Below are 15,218 nucleotides of genomic sequence, written 5' to 3'. Positions count from 1 at the left end.
TGAGAACTCAATCTTAGAGGCCGTTTTCTCCACTCTGAGCTTTTTTGAGTGCCTACCTTCAAATGGCCACAACTTCTCCAAATATTATCAATGTGTTACACATCGTTGGAAAGCTTGGAGACTACACTTTCAGAAACTGTGAATAACTCAAAATGCCCCAGAACCGACTTGTGTCCCTACTTTTCGTGATCGGTAACAATTGTCTCCTCCAATGTTTCAGACAAGAACTCAGCAACATCACACACTGTGCTCAGATTTTTTTCCTCAGCTAGAGAAACTGTAGCTCTCATATTTGGTTCTTTTAAAATTTAGAAGATATCGCAAAAACAGAACACACTGTGCTAAGATTTCTCTCTTTAACTAAAGACCCCGGTGGTCTCATAATGGTTTCGTCCAAAGTTTCAGACAAGATCTCAACAACTTAATTTGAGAAACATTTGAGACACTGTTGATACTAAAATTAGAGATATTTGAGAATCACAACTAAGTCTCCTAACCTTAAAAAGAGCAATACAATAATCCTATAATGGAGTCTTGAAAGAGATTGCAGCAAGACAGTAAATAGATGTTCTATGTTTCTTCCAACAGAGTCTCGGTTTTGACTTTTTTTCTATCAAATATTTCTCATTTGTGTCTATTTTTTTTCTTCTAAGGAATTTTCAGAGAAACATCTGAAATGCTGTTGATACTAAAATGAGAGGTATATGAGAATCACAACTAAGTCTCATGAGCTTAGGAAAAGCAACCACTCTAGCAATATATTCTTCCTTTGGGAAGCCACACCTTCTTTCTTTGCATATGCATTTGGGCAGCATTATGCAAAAAAAAAAATGTTTCATTACATTTTATTTAGACCACTTATATTATTGATCGCTATCAGGGTCTGAAGAGAGTTTCAACAAGAATAAAAACTGTTTAAAAAAAAAAAATCCTTAACCTACCTTTAACCAACTACTCTCAAGGACATTTAATATTCAACAATATTATTGATCTACCTGCAATGACACCATTATATGAGAACTGAACTGACCTGGACGATGACATAACTATTTTCTCCAGAGCGGCTATTTATATAAATTAACTAAATTCATAACTTTTTTACAACATAAATTAACCCTCACTGAACTTACTTAAGCTGGACTATGACACTTTTTTCTTCTAGATCTGCTGTACAGCAGAAACAAACTCGGTTGCATTATTTTCCTCTTATCACTGTAAAGCTGCTTTGAAACAATCTGTATTGTAAAAAGCACTGTATGAATAAAGGTGAAGGAGATGTTTAAGTGGATGTGTGGTCTTGAATCCCTTTGTTCACAATGGATTCTGAACAAGCAAGTAGAACAGTGAGTGCTCAATAATATTTACACTGTCTGCAAGTAGTTTTGACTGTTGCTTGTGTGATCACTTTAATTTAGTTTAGAGCCATGTAGTTTAGCATATTGTATAGCTCAATAAACTTTATGAATATGTTTTTGAGAGTCTTGTAGATGTTAATGATATATTTTGTTGAAAGTACACTACAAAATTTTTTTTTAAGTAGATTAAGGAAACCTTTTCCTCAAAATCGAATTACATTTTTTCAACAAAATCAAATTTGTTTGAAATGATTTGTTGTAATCCTGTTGTATGAACTTAAATTCTGTGTCATTCATTCAAAAAAAATTACATTCCTACTAGATAAAGTTTTGCCATGCATAATAGAGAAAATGTTGTTAGGGTAAGTTACCTTCAGTCTTAAATATATTTGGTTGATTGAACACATTTTAATTCAGTTGGGACAAAATGTAAAAAAAAAATTTTTACTTTAGCTTATTTTAATTAATTAAAGGTGGGGTATGTGATTTGCAAAACGGCTGGCAGATTTTGAAAATACACAACTCAAATGGTCCTACCTTCTTTCCTTTGACTCCACCCATTCAAAGAACATGGACATGGATGGGGGGAGGGGGTGATGGTACGACCGATTGATTGACGCACTTACTGTCCAATGATTCTAGGTGGTCTTGGAAATGATTGGCTGGAGTTTTTTGAGTCCTGATTAAATTGCTTAATTTTTTATTTCAGTGCTTCTAACTCAGTGGCTGTAAGTGGGTTAGGAATAGGATTTTAAGTGATTTTGAAAAAATGGCCAAAAAACAGAATTACATACCCCACCTTTAAACTGAACAAGAGGAGGGGGGGGGGGGGGGGGGGGGAGGGGGGTTGTTTTTTGAGTTTATATTGAATATTATGTCATTAAAGTCATGACAAAACGATGGTATTTACAAGTTAAACACACACGGACACCACTAAAGTCGTAAATATGAGTGGGAAGCTTGGGATTGTAAATATGAGTGGGAAGCTTGGAATTTTCTTTAAGCACCGATCTTTACGAGTTTAGGGGCGTGTCAGTGAGAAACATGGCTATTCCACAATATAGGTATTTAGCAGTGATATTGTCAGGATTTTTTTATTTACAACAAAATAAGCTAATTCCCTGCACTTCTCAGGATGACTTGAATGCACCATTAAAACATACTGTATCATCTATGTTTAAATGTATTCATTTAGCAGATGCTTTTATTCAAAGCGACTTAGAATTGAGGAATACAACAAGCGATTAACCTAAAGAGGCATAAACAGGCCATAAACACAAGAAGTGCTACAAAGTGTCAGCCATCGTTCAGGATAGTACAAGCTAGAATAGGGAGGGATTAAGGGATAGTGAGAACATATGTAAATAAATAAATAAAAAGTGTCTCAACTACATCGAAAAATAAGCACAGTGTACTTATTGTGTTCATCTTGTATTGTAAAACACTTTTGCTGCTATTGAACTGTGATACAGGTAAGGTTGGGGACAGGTGTGGTGGTGTGGGTAGGTTTAAGGGTGGGAAGGGTCAACAGTAAATTACAAATTAAATTACATAAATTAATTACAGCTGTAATTACAAGCAGGTATTTTCAAAATATAAGTATAATGTAAAAACATGTATCTACACAATAAGTCCATTATATCAAATTATTAATTACAATATAAGTACATAGTATGTAAAGCCACTTAATATAAAGTGGGACTGTTTTTTTATTTGTAATTACCCAAACACATGCCTATTTTGTGTACATATCATATTACGTTTATGCTAACTTGTATCTGGGGTTTTTTAGCCTTAACCATATTCAAATCCACATTCAAATGTCCATAACTCAAACATTTCTCTTTCTCTCTTTATTCATACCTACATAACTGAACTCAAGTGCAGTGGTTCAGAGATTTGAAAATAGTAAATATTAGGGTTTCATACACTTTGCATATATGTGTATAGCCTACTATATGTTTAAGTGAGTGTTGTGTTTGCCATTATAAAGGCTGTAGACCAGACAGAGTAGAGTAAAGGCCCTTCATAGATCTGATACATTTAAATATTGTTCACTTTATGTGAACAATACCTGAACAAATATTGTTCACTTTTGCGATCTCAAAATTCCGGCCAGTTAATAATACCTAGAATATCAAAATCGACTGCTGGCGGTAGATCCTTTTCCTATTTAGCACCAAAACTTTGGAACAGTCTTCCTAACATTGTCCGGGAAGCAGACACACTCTGTCAGTTCAAATCTAGACTAAAAACACATCTCTTCGACCTAGCATACACATAACACATTATAGACTTCTATAACTCAATGTTACAAAGTTTAAGTGGCCGAGCAGAGGTAGTAGCTCGCATTTAGAAATATTAGGAATTTCTAGGAGGGTGGATGCGATCAGAACAATCCTGTAGATTTTTTCCTTGGGCAGTGAGGCCTGGAAGTTAACTGTGTCCAATTTAATGCCCAGAAATTCGATGGACGTGGCTGGACCCATGGTTTTGTCTAGGGCGATTGGAATCCCGAGTTCAGCGAAGACTTTTTGGACTGTGAGAAGATGCGCGGCTGGGATGGAGTCGGGCGGTGAGATGATTAGGAAATCATCTAACAGGTGGATTAAGTAGGGAATTGAGTAGTTATTGGAAAGAATCCAACAAATGGCTTCTGATAGCATGTCGAAAATCTTGGGGCTGCTTTTCCAGCCAAAAGTTAAACGGACGGCAAAGTAAAGTTTTTTCTTGCCAGCGTACGCCGAACAAATGCCATGAATCTGGGTGGATGGGTATCACTTTAAATGCAGAGGTGATGTCGACTTTAGCGAGCCAAGCGCCGTAACCCGTGTCTTTAATAAAGGTTATAGCTTGGTCAATGGTGTGGTAATGAAAAGAAAATTGTTTCGAGGGAGATAAGGCTGTTTATGCTTGGAAAAGGGGAATTGTGCGGGGCTGAGAGATCAATTATTAATCGTTTTTTGCCTGAAAATTTTCTAGTAGCCACTCCAATGGGACTGATGCAGAAACATTAGAAATGAGGAATGTTAAAAGGACCAATCATAAAGCCTGATTCGATTTCTTTTTTAATCAGGATGACGACTGTGTCAGGTTCAGCGAGAGTGGACTGGAGATTGTCACAAATGATACTTTGAGTGGGAAGGCTTTCAACGCCGAGTTTGAAGCCGTGTTTGAGACCAGACAGTAAATAGTCAGTAAAGTTAGTGTTAGGGTGGTGAGACAATTCAGTAGAAATATTCACAGGAGTCAACAGGTCATTTTTTAATCTTTATGTAAGGGGTATGACATTAGGACCCAGTAAACGTCACCTCCGAGCGCTTAGGGTTAGCTGGCTATTTAGTGTGACGTAGTCAGAAAGCGACAAGCCAAGCTAGCGTTTCAGCATAGCGTGTCGGTACAGTGTGGGGAATGAAAGCATCAGGATTGCGGGTTCAAACCAGTGCTGTTGTCGTTGTTTGAGGTTGGAGATTGGCCAGTGGACAAGTCGGTTGTTCTGGGCAAACTGCTACAGGTACCAAGTTGGATTATGAAATGTTATGCATGCTGTGAATGACCATAAAAGCTTGGTGTATTGATTCTCCATTTCTGTCATAGTAACGCTGGATTGATTCTCCATTTCTGTCATAGTAACGCAGTTTGAGATTGTGGTGCGGACACATCCTATTTTCTGTCACAGTAACGCAGTGTGAGATTGTGGCGAGAACACATCATGCAAACATTTGTTCGCTATTCAGGTATGAATATGCCTATAACTATTGACTATGTTGTTGTTATAAAAGAACCCCACCTCATGACATTTTATTATTGTTATAGGAAACTAATCCAGTCACTGTTTTTCCTAGTCATTTTAGATATACAAACTGCCAACCAGTATTTATAACGTAGCGTTTGCCGAACGCCGTGGGGCATGTGAGGAGAGAGGGAGGGTTTTTATTTTTTATTTTTTTATATTGTATTTTTGTTTTGTTTTGTTTTGTTTTGTGACCCTTGATAACCTGATGTATACTATGTGGGGTTCTTTTAATTGAAATACTTTCTAAGTAACGTGTAGTTTTCCAAAGAGACAAACGCCTGCAGTGGTGTGTGTGTGTAGAGTGAAGGCGCCAGGCGGGATATTGCTGTGAATCACGTGTATTTAACTGGATTATTTTACCTGTGTATTCTTCTTGACTTATTTATTAAGAGTGAAGTATGGGGTGCTTTGAAATTCTGACACGTCTCGGAAGGGAAACTCCGTACACTCTTGACCATTTGGTGTTTTGATTGAGGGAAGTTTCATGAAGTATTCCAGTTGTCTTTTCTCTTTTTAAATTGTTTTGTATTTAATTATTGTGAAATAAAGAAATTTATATTTTTCTTTGACACACCAGCTTCCATCTGCGTCCTTTAATTAGGGTGGCTTGCGTGAAACTAGGTAGTTCTTTTTTTAACTAATGATTTTATAATCATGGGTCTGTAACCCATTTGAGTAGTAGTCCAGAGGGTATGTAATAGACTCCTGGTGGCCACATTTATTTACGGACCTTTTTACAGGGCATATAGTGCTCGCGTGAGCGCCCCCACAATAGCTGCAAATGTGTAAATAACGGCAGTGTTGCTGTGAGCAACGTCCTGAGTTGAAGTTATTGCAAACTTGACTGTTGGATGAGAAGGTGTTTTTTCTTATATTAGAATCTATGGCTGAGTCATTGAAATTTATGTTTGTTGGCTGCGGGACGTAACTGGATGATTTTCCAGCTGGTGAATCTTTTGCTGAGAACAATTTGTGGTATGTATGGAAGTGGGTTCCTCGGTACGATAACGCGAGATCTGCGATTATCGCAAGATAGTCGTTTAATTCTCGTCTCCTGTGGTGAAGTGCAGCGCAAATTATTTCGCTATACCGGCTGAAAGCAGTAGCAAATTCAGAAAATGACAGAATGCGGGATGAATTATGAACTGGGTTTTTGAGGGTGACTGCAAAATCGCCGCAGTAGATTTGGCGATTTGAGACAGAGGAAGGGAGTAAAGATAGAAGGGAACATAAATCGATGTCCGCATCTGTGAGGATCTGTGCTCTGGGGCCTGTTTCAATAAGGAGGTTCAACCAACTCTGAGTTAAAACTTGAACTCTGAGTTGACTTACCCTGAGATGGGAAACTCTGAGTTTTCGGTTTCAGATCAGCTGAAATTAGTTAGTTCAATCAACTCTAAGTTGACTGACTCTGAGTTAAGCGCGTGCACCACAACTATAAAAAGCCATTATCAATGGAGCGCAGATATTATGAGTCACCATGGCAACAGCGCCAGACACAAAGAGGAATTACTGTTATACAGTGTTGGGTGTAATTAATTACCATTTAATCTAAATATTGTAATTTAATTAAAGAGATTACTCTTAATTCTTCTGTAATTTAAAATAAAATATGATGTAATTACATTAAATAGGCTACTGCATAGACTATAGAACAATTCTGTATAAAACAACAGTGGATTTAACATACATTTTTAAAAGGTATATTTTGAATGTAACCTTCTCCCTCTACACACTTTGGTCAATTCAAGAATAATTCATGCAATTGTATATTGTTCATTTTGAAAGCATTAAAAGTGCAGTTTCTTGTCTCTCCTCATTGTATTGTTCAAGTGGTTGAGGTTGATATGGGACTTAGTAATTAATAATAAGTAGACCAATACTTTCTAAAGATAGTAATTATTACATTAATCTAATTACACTGTTGAAGATGTCATTTGTAGGTAGTAATTAATTACTATTTTAGAGTAACTGTTATAATATCAGGTGAAACTGGAAGAACAGTTATTCAACCTAATTTTAATTTTCATGACTGCAGGCATTAAAAGAATGTGGCAGCAGCTGAAAATAAAAAATATATAAAAACATAATTCAATCAGGTAAGGCTTGAGCATATCATGGGTGTATGCTATCTGACTTTACAAACATTTGACATATTACATTATTAGGGTTTTATAGGGTATTTTTGATATTTCCATTTATTTTACTTTGGGTTGGGTTTTTCGTTGGTCCCACTCCCAATAGATTCTGATATCTATTGGGACTAATATCTATCTAGAGACTAATATCTGTCTTTTGGAGCCTCATATCCCAACAGAACCCCAGACAGTTGTAAGTTGCCTACTCAATACACCAGAAATGATGACAAATAGTGTAATAAAGTGTACAAATGCTCATCTACACAGGATGATGGGTATGCAGAAACAGTTTCTGCGCCACAGAGAGGCCTACAGGGTAATGTTAATATTATGTGTCTACACATCAGTCAATCTACACATTCACATTTGTATGTGGTGTAGCCTATAGAATCGAAGTTTATATCTAAGTATAAAAGGACATTCTTATCCCCCAAGTGATTTTCAGTAAATGCCACAGTTTAATTCTGTAGAATTTGTTTAAAACTGCATGATGTAACTCTAATGTACTGTATTTTCAGTTGCCAGTCAGTTAACGTTAAATAGACTTCATCTTATTATTTTCTTTTTTAAAACAGCGGAAAAAACAGCAATAAATAAATGTACAGAAAGAATGAATGAAGTGTTTAAACACCGCTTCCTCTTTAAAAAAGGGGAGGAGACCGCAAGAAACTCTGGGTTTACCGAAGAAAACCTGCTCCCGACCAGGTTAGGTTCACAGAGTGAACTCTGAGTATAAGTTACCTCTCTTTCAGAAACGGGCTTGACTTACTCTGCTTTCTCGGGTTTGATATACCTCCCATTCTGAAACGGAAAACCCAGAGTTTCCCTCATTTCAGGGTTAACATACTCAGAGTTTTCACTTAACCTCCTTTCTGAAACAGGCCCCTGATGTTGCTGGCAACAAGGGGCGGTTCCATAGCTGTAGTGTTCGGCGGGATGGGCATCGGTGTTGCGGAAAACAGAGTGCAAGGAGAACGATTTTGGAAAAAGGTGTTAGGAGGGAAAAAACCTGGGGGCCGAGGTCATTTGTGGAGGCAACCTCACTCTTGGGTCGGCCCCTGAAGCCTGTGGAGGAACTGGAAAATTTTGAAAGAAGGAGAGCTGGGGAGGTAGAAAGGGTGTCTGGGCCTGTGCCTCTAGCTGAAGCAGCCTCGCGCTAGAGTCTGGTGGTGGGGCTACAGGCCATGGACTGGGGAAAGAGTTGGAAAAAGTGACAGGAAAATGATGTGGTAGCTGAGTCTGCGCCGATCTTGGACTGCCTGGTGAACATCTTAGCATGGATAAAATACCATCATCACCTGCAACTCAATCCACAGAACTTCGTCTTCTCAGCCGACTATTCATCATAATTTCACCATCCAGCTAGGCTCATCAACAATAATTCCATCCAGATCATCCAAAAGTCTTAGGTAGTTTTTGAAGACCAGCTGATATTCAAAGACCACATTGCAAAGACAGCACAGCCATTGTAACGGGCAGAGGAAAGCAGGCGAAGACGGGGATCTAAACGCAGGGTTATTTAATAAAGTAACACATAAAACAGAACACAGGCACAAAACCAGAGATAGAGGCAACCATTACACGTACAACAACTGACATAACAAGTGAAACACAAGGGCTATAAATACAAAGGGGCGAACAAGCTTAACTAGGAAATGAGGAAACAAGATACACCTGGGGAGACAAATCAACATGAAAAAACGCATCTCTTCCATGAGCACTTAATGGTATCCTGCTGACTCTTCAATAAAAAATAATTTAAAAAATATTTATGCTTTCACTATTTTTAAACAATGGTTTAAATCTTTGTTAGCATTTCATGTGTTTATTGCCTCCTTGAGAGGAATCGCTTGAATTCCTTATTTGTAATTTGCTTTGGATAAAAAGTGTCTGCTAAATGAGTAAGTGAATATATATCCAAGTTATGTCTCTATTGTCTCTATATGAGGAATGAAATTAGAAGTATTTCTACCTAATCATTTATTTTCAAATTAAATGTTTAAGTTGAACAAGCATATATATATATATTTTAAACTGTATTTGATCCAATTTTGAACCATCTCATTAGGCCTTATTCACAGTAGCGCCATGATTTTTAGCCATTGTCAGAGATTACTGATTGTAACTTCAAACCACTTCAACCTCCCTCTCCCTCCTCACTCCCTGTGTCTTCTGCGCTCCTTCACTCAACATTTGCATGCCAGGTCATAAGGTCTGATTTTGGCATTCATTACACAGGGGATGATTTGCCTTTCACATAAACAGAGTAAATCCACACCTAGTAGCACTAACCTGCAGCTGCACTGGCAGACAGGTGAGCCAGGCAACCAAAGGCACCATGCTCCCCGTGTTTTCAGGAAAGTTATGTCAGTTTCTTAGCATAACTCGATTACCTTCTATTCTGTTCCTTGGAGTTTTTTATGTAGCCTATGTCCTTGTTGGAGGGCTGATCTTCTGGAAGCTAGAAGGATGGTATGTGTTGCAACAGATTGATCTCCTCAAGGAGAAAAGAATTAAACTACTGGAGAAGTACCCTTGTGTGGGTCAGAATGGCCTCCTAGACCTAGCAGAGGTATGAGACTAGATTTTCCTTAACTACATGGTACATGACTTTTTGTAACAATGCTTGTCTAATTCCACATTAACAGGAATAACAATGATGGGTAGATACAGTGAGCAAGTGCTTGGACAACTTTTAACATAATTTAAAATGGTTGTGTGGCTTCTATGGACATAAAACTGTTTTGGTGCAAAAACCTAAATTCAAACTTAATGAATCACTTTTATTCATTCAAAATAATTATTGCTTTTGGTCAAAAGGTCTTTGAAACAAAACTTGTGCAGAAATAGACAGGTGCTACCAGTTTATTTTTGTCATACACTGAATGCATTATAACTGAATGTCAAGTTTTATGTATAACTGAATATTCATGGACTTCTTGTTGGTCTATTATTGAGATTATTTAGATGTTTATTTAATATTTTTTTTATTTAATGAAATGACACAGTCAGTTACTGTTTCTTATTCCCATTTCATTCATTCATTGTTTGTCATCACTGCCTCAAAGATGATAAAAGCTGCGTCCGTGAGTGGCTTGAGTCCAGACAGTAATGACACCGCAGATGGCTTCTGGAAATTTACCAGCTCATCTGTGTTTGCAGCGACAGTGGTCACAACTATTGGTGAGGAATTGGGAAACTTAACACCTTGAATATGACAGTCCAGTTTGATTTGGTTTGTTGTGTGGCATTCTTTCAATTGGGTAAAGGTTCCACAAAGTTTTTTTTTCTTTTATTGTTTCTGCAGGCTATGGTAATATCCTTCCACTGACAACGGCTGGTCAGATCTTCTGTGTGTTTTTTGCTCTTTTTGGCATTCCCCTGAATGTAGTGATCTTAAATAGAGTTGGAAAATACATGTTGGCTATTGAGAGGAATTTCTGCAATTTTCTGGAGAAAAAAATTGATAGAGGGGTAAGAATTTAACTCCTTTAATCTAATCTAATTTAATTAGATATTAAATATCTAATCGATATTTGTTTAAAATAAGGAAGTAAAATTAAAAAAGAAGATGCTTGACGTTTACCCTTGACTGTGCCCTCTGTTCACTCTGTTCTTTCCCACAGAAATGTGTACGAATATCCATTCACAGTATATCCTTCGTAAGTTCAACAATACTGTACTTTGTGCTTCCTATGTTGCTCTTCAAAGCGTATGAGGGATGGAGTTACGCTGAAGCCATTTACTACTGCTTTATAACACTTAGCACTATTGGATTTGGAGATTATGTTGCAGGTAGGAGACCACACATACAAAAAACAACAAACAGACTTTTAATTGTTAACTTGTATCTGAACTATATAACAAATACTTTATGATGCTCATGTGCTCACATCATTGTTATCGGTTATGGACTTTATATCTACATAATAGCAGTTGTTTTTCTATCATTAAATAAAGCCTTCTTGTTTTACTGTTAACCAGCTCAAATGTAATTGTATTTAGTAATTATTCTTGTAGCCCTATATTCAGGAAGTGACATCACTTCTTTGGCTGTGTGTCATTCAAAATTTAATTTGAATTTTCCTGAATTTGAATTTTGAATTGAGGTAGCAAATAGGATGCAGAAGTGTAATTCAAATGTAAAATATATCTATTTGAGGCAATAGGAGGAAATTCATATTATTGTTGTACGTATAGCATTTAATAATGCATTAGACACATTATATTTAATATTTTAACATTTATTTATATATGATGGAACACCAAGAAAGTCTTCAATACAGAGCTAAACTTTAATACAGTGGTTCCCGAACCTGGTGTGTTTTATTAGGAGACGTACAAAATGTGTAGAGTTGGGAGTACTAAACGGTTAACCACTACTTTAATATATCTATAATAATAATAATAATACATTTTATTTGTAGCGCATGTCAAAATTGTACAGCAATTTTGTACAACTATTTGTTTTGTTTTCCTGCAAAACATGTGCTGGGCCAATAAACCGGCTCTGTTGTGTGACTGTGTTGGATTTCTTTGAATTGCTATTCAGTAAAGTCATTGTCCTTTAATTATACAATTCAACTTACATTCCAAAATTCTATTTGATTTAAATTTGAATTGTTAAATTCTGAATTTTGCCCAAACCTGATCACAACATCTTTACAACTTTGTTTCTCCTGCCAGATAACAACCCAGCGATAAACTACCCAGAGTGGTACAGTTATCTGATGGCAGCATGGATATTCTTTGGCATGGCTTGGCTGGCTCTTCTGATCAATCACTCCATTGATTTACTGGAGAGTGTGAATGCTTACCTGAGAGGAAGGCAGAATGCACAAATACAAGTGGAAGAGCCCAAAGAACAGCCGGAAAAAGAAATGAAAGTAGAAGAAACATGAGCATTGAATTTAAAACAGGAGGTGTATGAATAATACTGTAACTACTAATCATCAAACAATGTATGGGTAATCATTAAATCAGTTATTCAATGTTCAAAGTATCCTTAAATATTAAACTGAGCTAAAGGTTTTGATCAGCGAGCAAAGTTTATGGTTAAAACCATCAATACATTTGATTGAACACACACACACACACACACACACACACACACACACACACACACACACACACACACACACACACACACACACACACACACACACACACACACACACACACACACACACACACACACACACACACACACACACACACACACACACACACACACACACACACACACACACACACACACACACACACACACACATATATATATAATATAGATATATATTTAAGATTAATATCTATGATTAAATTTTCATCTTAACATGTTTATATATATATATATATACATACATAGGGTACAACGGTGCTAAAAGCACACCTTATGAAAAAAATTGCTTTTCACTCCTCCCAAAGTGCATGATTGCAAAAATATATATGTTTGTATTGAACATTGATGGAGCAACCAATTTTGTGTGAAAATAAATCATAAAAGTGGTTAATTTTGTTTTAAAATCTAATACATGTATGAGGTGGCAAGGGGGGAATGTGGTTTTAATAATTACTTAAAATCTAAATTATTACTTGTTCAAAACAATCACTTTTTTCAAAGTTTGTATTATATTCTATTTATTTAGAAAAATAACAATAAATGTTTGATCAATAAATAAACTGTCATTCAAATGTGTTAATATAACAATGGAAAATGGAAAACTCAGACATTTATTTATTACCATGTTTATTATTGTGCCTTTTGGCCCGATAGAAGAGGTGTTTTTTACCCCAAATACCATACTATTTACATATTCTTCCGTTATTGAAAAACTGTTGCTTTAATTACCTTGAACAAAACTGAAAATAATATATTCTCAATATATTAACTCAAAATATAAACAATCATTTAATTGATTCTCATTTGACACTTAAATCTACAACATTTAAAAAAAAATGCTGTTTAATGCAGCATTCTATATGTATATAGTGTTTGGGTTGTTTTAAATTTAAAAAATAATAATTAATATATCATAGAGTTTGTAGTGGTGGAAAATAAATGTGATATGCGGTGATGTAACAATCGAGTTGCATTGTGGTATATGTACTGCCTGAAGTGTACATAAGAAGTAGACTCGCTTCCTATGTCAAAATCAAGGGGTCGAGGGTCTGTCCATATAAACTTCACTTGCCCACTTCATGAAGTGGAACACACTTCAAAATGGCGGCGGGGATTCACCCGAGGAGAAGTGATTAGGGAAGTGCGTGTCTAAAAGTGAAGTGGAATGCAGCCATGCCCTTCACTCGCTAACTTCCCTCTGTCTCGTTCACTCGGATGTAGGTCATTGCTTACGCTTCATGAGTGCCCACTACTGGCGGAACCTTTGCAATGGGCTGAATTGGAACGTGCTAAGCTCTTGATCACTTAGAATCCACTATGGGATTTATTTATTTTAATTTTTTTACGAAATTGTTTAATGCAGCATTCTATATGTGTGTTTGAGTTGTTCCGACTGGAGCGGACACAAATGCTGTCTTAAGGTCTTCGAAGGAGAGTAGGGCAAGAGGTGTACAGGACAGAGACTTGGGACGTTTTTTTTCAGGAGAGAGGTGAAATGACAGCTTTAGCGCAAGTTCTGCCAGGAAGACTCAATCAGCGTGCCACGTATTACTTCTCTTCTAACCAATCATGTGCTAACACTCACAGTATAAAAGATCGGTACTTACATTCGTCTGAGTTCGCAGATGCTGACGCTGCCAAGTACCTCCATCCTCCCCAACCACCACCAAGATGGTACCTTCCCCTTCATCCTCCCCACCACCACCAGGATGGTCCCTTCCTTAACCTCCAGGGGGGTCGGCTGCGCCCCTGCCTTCGTCTTCAGGCAGGATATGCAGATTCCGCTACCCTCGCATTGCTCTCTAAGGACGGGGCCTACGCCAAAGAACTTTATAAATTCATGCTTGCTGGGCTGTTAATAAATATACGCTGTTATATCAATTTATCTCCCGAGTCTTTCTGGTAGAACTGATTAAGCAGTAACTCTTGATGAAACAACGGTAAAAACTGGCGAAGCCCAGGAATCTCTGCAACTCTTTAATGGTGGTGGGTTGTGGCCAGTTCTGGATGGATTCCACCTTCCTCTGGTCCATTTGGATGCCCATGTTGGTCGATGATGTACCCCAGGAAGTGGACGGAGGAAGTGTGTAACTCGCATTTCTCTAGTTTGAGGTAGAGTTGGTGATCCTGAAGAAGCTGGAGAACTCGTTTTACATGTGGATGATGTTCAGACAGGGTTTTGGAGTAAATCAGAATATTGTCTATGTAGACGATGACAAACTGGTTGAGAAAGTCTCTAAATACCTCGTTCTTGTAGTTCTGGAAGATGGTAGATGAATTGGACAGCCCATATGGTATGACCTGATATTCATAGTGCTGATATTCATTAGGTTGCCAATCACTTACTGAACTCATCCTGGAACGCCCGGTATTCAGGGGGGACTCCACTTTGCATTCCATCTCTGGGCTTTTGGAGGCTTTTGGAGGTTGAACATTGTGAGATGAACGGAATCGGATCGGAACTAGGATGAAGTGGGACAGAACAGGTCTTGACGATTGCAGACAGGCAATGTTGGAAGCAGGATCAGTATCTCGAAATGTTTCGACTTAATTCTCGAAATGTTTCGACTTTAATATCGAAATGTTTCGACTTTATTCTCGAAATGTTTCGACTTAATTCTCGAAATGTTTCGACTTAATTCTCGAAATGTTTCGACTTTCGACTTTATTTTCTTTCTTTTCTTTTTTTATTTTATAATAATAATAATTCTTTACATTTATATAGCGCTTTTCTCAGCACTCAAAGCACTTTACATGGAAGGGGGAATCTCCTCAACCACCACAAATGAGCAGAACCACCTGGATGATGC

The 15,218-nt window shown here is 37.2% G+C and overlaps 1 protein-coding gene across 1 annotated transcript; it reads left to right on the top strand.

Moving 5' to 3' along the window:
• Positions 1–9,473: 9,473 nt before the first annotated feature.
• Positions 9,474–12,380, top strand: LOC307008762 (potassium channel subfamily K member 17-like). The gene is made up of 5 exons (XM_079631894.1): positions 9,474–9,861; positions 10,358–10,472; positions 10,597–10,763; positions 10,916–11,084; positions 11,976–12,380. The coding sequence occupies exons 1-5, from the start codon at positions 9,628–9,630 to the stop codon at positions 12,188–12,190; spliced, it is 900 nt and encodes a 299-aa protein (XP_079488020.1). The 5' UTR covers positions 9,474–9,627; the 3' UTR covers positions 12,191–12,380.
• Positions 12,381–15,218: the final 2,838 nt, after the last annotated feature.

Source organism: Phoxinus phoxinus (genome assembly GCF_949152265.1).
Source record: "Phoxinus phoxinus genome assembly, chromosome: 13".
Taxonomy (NCBI): Eukaryota; Metazoa; Chordata; class Actinopteri; order Cypriniformes; family Leuciscidae; genus Phoxinus; species Phoxinus phoxinus.
This window is presented reverse-complemented; position numbering and strand designations above follow the sequence as displayed.

What these genes read in the sequence shown, in the direction of transcription:
- LOC307008762 (XM_079631894.1), top strand. Translation starts at nt 9,628, where the DNA reads ATGCTCCCCGTGTTTTCAGGAAAGTTATGTCAGTTTCTTAGCATAACT. An exon ending in GCCTCCTAGACCTAGCAGAG is followed by an intron (nt 9,862 to 10,357) that starts GTATGAGACTAG and finishes ACTGCCTCAAAG; the next exon opens with ATGATAAAAGCTGCGTCCGT. An exon ending in AGAAAAAAATTGATAGAGGG is followed by an intron (nt 10,764 to 10,915) that starts GTAAGAATTTAA and finishes TCTTTCCCACAG; the next exon opens with AAATGTGTACGAATATCCAT.